General features: G+C 33.0%; 1 protein-coding gene across 1 annotated transcript; it reads left to right on the top strand.

Annotated features, from left to right (window-relative positions):
• Positions 1-2,520: 2,520 nt before the first annotated feature.
• LOC111887429 (WAT1-related protein At2g37460) lies at positions 2,521-5,835 on the top strand. The gene is made up of 7 exons (XM_023883594.2): positions 2,521-2,756; positions 3,004-3,066; positions 3,142-3,258; positions 3,352-3,592; positions 4,801-4,962; positions 5,100-5,251; positions 5,335-5,835. The coding sequence occupies exons 1-7, from the start codon at positions 2,554-2,556 to the stop codon at positions 5,507-5,509; spliced, it is 1,113 nt and encodes a 370-aa protein (XP_023739362.1). The 5' UTR covers positions 2,521-2,553; the 3' UTR covers positions 5,510-5,835.
• The last annotated feature ends 1,032 nt before the right edge of the window (positions 5,836-6,867 follow it).

Below are 6,867 nucleotides of genomic sequence, written 5' to 3'. Positions count from 1 at the left end.
TTTTTATTCACTTATGAATAACGATAGCTGAAAATATAAAAAAAATAAATTTTTTATTTTATCTTAAAACTATATCAATATCGATGTCTATTTGTAGAGAATAAAAAATCATGAATTTTAGTATATTTAAAATCATTTTTCGATAAAAACAGCTTCTTAAAAATTAAAAAAAAACGAAAAAACTATGTTTTTGTATATATCTTCCTATTGTAATAAATGAATAGTTTTAATCTCTATCTGACATGTGTCACTCTAACACAACTCTTCATTAGTATTATGCCACATGTCAAAACGATATATTAGGCAACATTTCAAAATTCAAATTTATTTTTTCTAATTATATGTTAAATTTGAAGTTATAATAACTTTAAAATTTTGGTATATCTCATAATTAATGATTTTTTAAAAGTAATTGATAAATAATTTTTGAATTTTTACTATGAAAATTTAATTTATTTTGTAACCCTGGTTTCCACGGATTATAAACTAGTTAAGGTAATGATTAGCATAGTTTAAGGAAACATGTTTTGTTGGAAAACACATGTCTATTCGTTTCTCATTTCTACTGGTACGACGGAGGCTTTTGCAGCAAAAATAAATGAGTGGCTGAAAATGATTCCTCCATTCTTAACTTTTTTTCTCAATTGAACTCTCCTCTCTCTCTCTCTCTCTCTCTCTCTCTCTCTCTCTCTATATATATATATATATATATATATATATATATATATATATATATATATATATATATATATATATATATATATATATATATATATATATATATATATTATTGAAGGTTGGAATCATTCTTCCCTTTCCAAGACAACAATACGAGGCCCTTCCACAAGTGTTTCGTGCTCCTCGTATGACTGGAATTTGTAAAATTTCACGGGTTAAATAATTTGTTAGAGAATTTGATTCTTTTATGTATTAAATTTTAAAATCAAATACTTATAATATATATAGCCTCCCAACGAGCAACGACTTGTTTAGATACTAGATTTTTGATATCTTAGTCAATAATTTCTTTTGCTAATTTGCAATTAATTCTTAATAAAAATTCTTCATTTAGTAAATCTTCTTGAAAGTTGGAAATACATTTCACAATGGATAGCTTCTCACTTTTAACAGGGGAATAATTTTATTTTTTTGAGTATGATTCCATTTTTCGGAAGTGAATCTAGGGATGAGCAAAAGGACCGAACCGGCCCAAACTGGACCGGACTGGGGAACCGGCTTCGGCCAAAATCAAGAATCGAACCGGCCCGACGGTTCTACCGGTTCCCGGTTCCTACCGGTTCTTGTCGTGTCTTCAAATGTTGGAACCGCTCCTTGAAAAATAGCATCATACGGTTCCGGTTTTTGCCGGTTCTACCGGTTCCGGTTAAATCGGTTCCGGTTAAATCGGTTCCGGTTCCTACCGGTTCCCGGTTCTAAAAATCCACAAAAATAACGTCCCGGTCCCGGCTTGACCGGTTCCATCGGGTTCCGGTTCCGGTGCCGGTACCGGTTCCGGCCGGTTCCCCGGTCCATATGCTCATCCCTAAGTGAATCTGATCGGTTCCTTTTTATTTTTGTGAGGATTGATTTGTTTCAAAATTTGCAAGATATAAAGCCCATGGTGTTGGTACCTTACTGGAGAAGGAGTAAGTTAACTCGAGCAAAATCCTAATTTTCTTATATACCGACGACTTTTAATGTCTAGTCATGTGACATTGGTTACAACATGAGTATGGGTGTTTGTTTGGATGGATCGGTTTGATCCGATCCAATCAAGTAAATCCAAATTGATTTCGGTTTTCAAAACATGGATCCGAATTGTCCAAACTAAATTCAAATCCGATCCGATCCGATCCGATCCAATTACAATTCGGTTGGATCGGTTTTTATAATTTGGTTTTAAAAAACCGAAACATTTTAAAACGACATATAATTATAATATTACCCAACTTTACACAAGAAGCAAAAATAAATAATTTAGTTGTGATTGGAAATTTATAAAAAACTAATAAGAAGATATATTATAGTTAAATATTTTATACATACAAAACTTTCGAGAGAATGCATATTAATGTTTTTTTTTATCGGATGAAACGTTTTCAACTTATTTGAAAAAATAAATTACAAAATTAATAAATAATTATAGATATATATTATAAATAGATAAATAATAAATGTTTATTTGGTTTTTTTGGACTATTCGGTTCTTATTTTATAAACCAAAACCAACCCGAAATCTAAAATAATAATTCAGTTTTGTTGGAAACCAATCCAAAAATTCGAATATCCGAACCAAATATTCCAATTATATAATTCGGTTTTATCCGAATAGGGAACAGCCTAAACATGAGTCCCAAAACACAAATAAAATTAAAAAGAATGTCATAAATTTCCGCAAACGAAAAACGTGTTAAATTATAAAGTGCAAAAAGATTTTCCATAAAAGTTGTCCAACTGTTTAACAAGTGTAGTATATAAACCAAAGAGGCAAGAATCTCCAAATACCCATTACACATCTCATTTTAAACAACGTTAGCTTTCATACATAGCGAGATGTGTAAATCTGAGGGGATGAGTGAATTCTTTCATATGGGGAAGCCATTTTTTGCTGTTGTTTTCATACAGTTCGGGTTTGCAGGCATGTGCATTCTTTCTAAACTGGCATTGAATGAAGGAATGAGCAATTACGTATTTGTTGTTTATCGCCATGCAGTCGCCACTCTTGTCATGGCCCCTTTCGCGATTCTTCTTGACAGGTTATACTGCGATTAACATGCAGTGGACTCAAAGTGAGACTAGCAATGTCAATGGGACCAACATTGCAATTGTTTCTCTCACCCAAAAAGATGGAACAAGGACACACTCTCCATCTCTTGTCTTGCAAAAGTTTTAAATACCATTCTTGTGATTATCATCAAGCCCTCGAAAACTTGTCCGGTCCGTATAAACACAGTTTATATAGATTTGTTTTTTATTAATTCTTAATTACATTTTGTAAACCAGGAAAACTAGGCCAAAAATGACACGTCCGATTTTCTTCAAGATTATGATTCTTGCATTACTAGAGTAAGTTTAAGAAAACGAAATCTAAAACATTCTAACATATTGCTTAAATAACAAGCTTTTATATGTTTTTGGCAGGCCAGTTATTGATCAAAATCTTTATTTTATGGGTCTCAAAGCTACCACAGCCACTTTTGTAGCTGCAATGTCGAATGTTCTTCCTGCTATAACTTTTGTCATGGCATGTATTTTAAGGTAAAAAGATAGTATTAACTTGCATGCAAAAGAGACATGACTATTTATACATAAGTTTATGCATAAAAAGCCTCGGTATTATGATATTTTCAGAGTTGAGAAGCTAAACCTAAAGAGCATCCGTAGTCAGGCCAAGGTATTAGGGACAATGACAACTGTTGCAGGTGCCATGGTGATGACACTTATTAAAGGCCCGATTTTAGAGCTTTTTTGGACAAAAGGAAGAACGTATCATGAAGTTGCAACCAGTGGGGTAGATCTTCACAATTCTCTCAAGGGTACTTTTATGATCACTCTTGGATGCGTCAGTTGGTCTGGTTTCATGATTTTGCAAGTAAGAGTCCCTATAAACTATGATAGTGTTAGTGTTTAGTATGACAGAAGAAATGCAATGGTTTAATTCTGTGGAATTAAAAAAAAAAACTCATTTTGCCTATTTTAATTGTTTCCTTCCATTTTTGTAAATTGATTCGGTGTTTTTTTCCTTCAGGAAACGGATTTTAAAAAGTGTAGAATAACCTACATTTATTTATAGAATTTTTGTTCACAAAAATGTTTTTTGAAAGAACTTCATGATTTTAGTTATATTATAGATTTATTTTCTAAAAGTAACTTCTTTATTTGTTTTTTAACGAGCTTTTTTATGATTATTTTTTTGGTTATGTAAATAACAAATTCAGTAATTATAATTAAAAACAATGTTAAGACTATACATTGCATCTGTATATAATATAAAACTACGTGTGAGATTCATTTATTACATGAATTTATTTAAAAGAAAAAATTAATACAAAGTTCTAAGCATTTAACAATTTTAATTTATAAGAAAAATGAGAAAAAAAATATTGAATTATTAAAATCAAAATATTTTTTCTTTTTTAAATTTAAATATATAATTTAGATAAATAAACATAGGAAACTAAGAAGACTTTAATTTATGGCTTTTGAAATTAGAAGAAAAAAGTCCATTAATAAAATAGATATGTATTTATTATCATATTTATTGCAAATATGTGGAATTTAATAAAAAAATAAAATTACATGGGAAATAAAAATTAATTTAAAATAACCACAATATAACATGTGGCAATATTAATAAAAATGTTACACGAATAGATATTCATTTCATTATATTAGTTTAAACCAATCAAACATGATCATATATAAAAAATATATATAATATTTCATTATCTTGTTTATTCTTTTACACTGATCATTGTGTTCTTTTCTTCATTCCATTACATCCAACCAAACATACCCAATAGTAACAATAGCTAGAGGTATAGATCAGACCCGTCCCAGAGGGTAGACGATAGGGGTGACCGTTCAGGGCTCATGTTTTAGGAGGGCCCAAATTTTTTATATACTTTATTATATATAAATGCTAGTACAAGTAATTTCCATTCAATTATCGAGTTAATATAAAAAAGAAGATGAAATTTAGGGGCCTTTTTTCTTTCTCTCGCCTCGCCTTGGGTCTAAAATATGTTTGGAATGGTCTTGGCTTAAATTGTATCTCTAACTTGTCTTGTATACTTATAGTCGATCACCCTAAAGTCTTATCCCTCTGAGATATCTCTAACTGCTTGGATATGCCTAATGGGAACAATTGAGGGAGGGATATTGGCATTGATAATGGAGAGGGGAAATCCCACAGCCTGGGCAATAAAGTGGGACACCACACTAATGGCAACTGTATACACAGTAAGGATGCCAAAATTAAGGTTTTCATACTTCAACACATTTTAACCATCAAAACAAGCAAATTTGTGTTGTCTGTACATGTATATATATGTGTGTGTGTGAATCTAAAGCTCTTTGATTGTGTGATCTTGATGCAGGGAATAGTGTGTTCGGGTCTAGCATATTACATCCAAGGACTAGTAATGAAAGTCAAAGGTCCTATTTTTATGACTGCATTTTATCCATTGTGCATGGTAATTGTAGCTGTGATGGGTTCCATCATTCTAGCTGAGCAAATGTACCTAGGAAGGTATCTTTTTCAGTTCATTAATTTGGTTGGTAGTGTTAACATGAAGTAATGATAAGCTAGCTAATTAATTAACATTTTCACAGGGTTATCGGAGCCATTGTCATAGTTGCAGGGCTTTATCTTGTTGTTTGGGGTCTTAGCAAGGACAACAAGCTTCCATCTGTACCCATTGACGAGAAAATAATAGCACTAGAAGAACAGATGCCGGATAAAGAATGTGAAGAAAGTCTTTATCAGAAGGTCATAATAACCGTCTAATAAATCTCATGTTCTAAGCATTCTCATGTCTCTAATAAGTGTGTGTCATGCACGTGGATACCACTGTTGTCAATATCTCAAATGGAAATTCCATTGTTATCCATATTACCACATGTTTTATTAATGTTATGGAGTCTGAAAAAATCACTTAATCAAAGTTTTACGTGGTGATGTAGCGTTATTATCGTGACTACTAAAATCTGATCCATTGAATAGGCATCGTAATCTTTATGTTTGTTGAAGGTACCCATGGGTACGCTATTCTAATGTCGTGTGGTGAAAAATCAAGATTCTTGTATTATTCTTTCTGAAAATATATATATGAACCAATTGTTATAGAATCATTATTCTCCATGCTGAAAATATGTACCAACATCTTACACTTGTAACATCTGGACTTTCAGGTATATTATTGTGTGTTTAATTTTTTTAAGATTTATGGAGTGACTCGACGAGTTGTGGGTCGAGTTGTCCGCGTAGGATTAATGAATGGACTCGATAAGTCAGAGAGCCGACTCGCCAAGTAGGTGTTGGGCAGAGAAACTGTAACATCCCAATTTTCAAGGCCAAAAATTTCATTTTTAATTAAGTAACTTATAAAATAGTTTACCAAAAACATTGCCAATGTCATATCAATTTATAAAACCGTAACAACGCGTCTCAAAACCATATCATCAATAGTAATAAAAATCAGAGTACAATCAGAGAAAACTCAATGCGGAAATCATGTATGTGTGTGTGTGTGATGCGCTGCTACACCGCCGACTCCTTTCTTTGGATGAAGAGGTACCTGAAAGCAAAACCGAAACTGTAAGCACAAAGCTTAGTGAGTTCCCCCATCATGCCACATACCATACAATCATACATACTGCCGGACAATTCTGGGGTGCCCGACCTACCCATGTCAAGCCATTCTGGGGTGCTGACTACCCGTGTCAACCCATTCTGGGGTGCTGACTACCCGTGTCAAGCCATTTTGGGGTGCCTGCCTACCCTCTGGTCTATCTCACCTGGTCACGGGGACTATTTTACCCCCTACTACTATCACATAATAACATATCATAAACATGCTGTCAGACATATCTGGGGTGTCCGACCTACCCTCTGGTCTATCTCACCTGGTCACGGGGACTATTTTACCCCCTACTACTATCACATAATAACATATCATAAACATGCTGTCAGACATATCTGGGGTGTCCGACCTACCCTTCGGTCCTAACAACCGATCGTGGGACTATTCCCATCCTAATACCACTATCACATAGAACATAACATACTAGCATATAGAACACATCAAGTAATAGCAAACCAGGCAATTATCACAAAGATAATCATCTCAGCTGTAATCAACTACT

This window comes from Lactuca sativa, chromosome 6, assembly GCF_002870075.4.
Source record: "Lactuca sativa cultivar Salinas chromosome 6, Lsat_Salinas_v11, whole genome shotgun sequence".
NCBI lineage: Eukaryota > Viridiplantae > Streptophyta > Magnoliopsida > Asterales > Asteraceae > Lactuca > Lactuca sativa.
Note: the sequence above shows the minus strand (reverse complement) of the source record. Positions and strands in the feature narration are given on the sequence as shown.

What these genes read in the sequence shown, in the direction of transcription:
- LOC111887429 (XM_023883594.2), top strand. Translation starts at nt 2,554, where the DNA reads ATGTGTAAATCTGAGGGGATGAGTGAATTCTTTCATATGGGGAAGCCA. An exon ending in CTGGTTTCATGATTTTGCAA is followed by an intron (nt 3,593 to 4,800) that starts GTAAGAGTCCCT and finishes GTATACTTATAG; the next exon opens with TCGATCACCCTAAAGTCTTA. An exon ending in TAATGGCAACTGTATACACA is followed by an intron (nt 4,963 to 5,099) that starts GTAAGGATGCCA and finishes ATCTTGATGCAG; the next exon opens with GGAATAGTGTGTTCGGGTCT.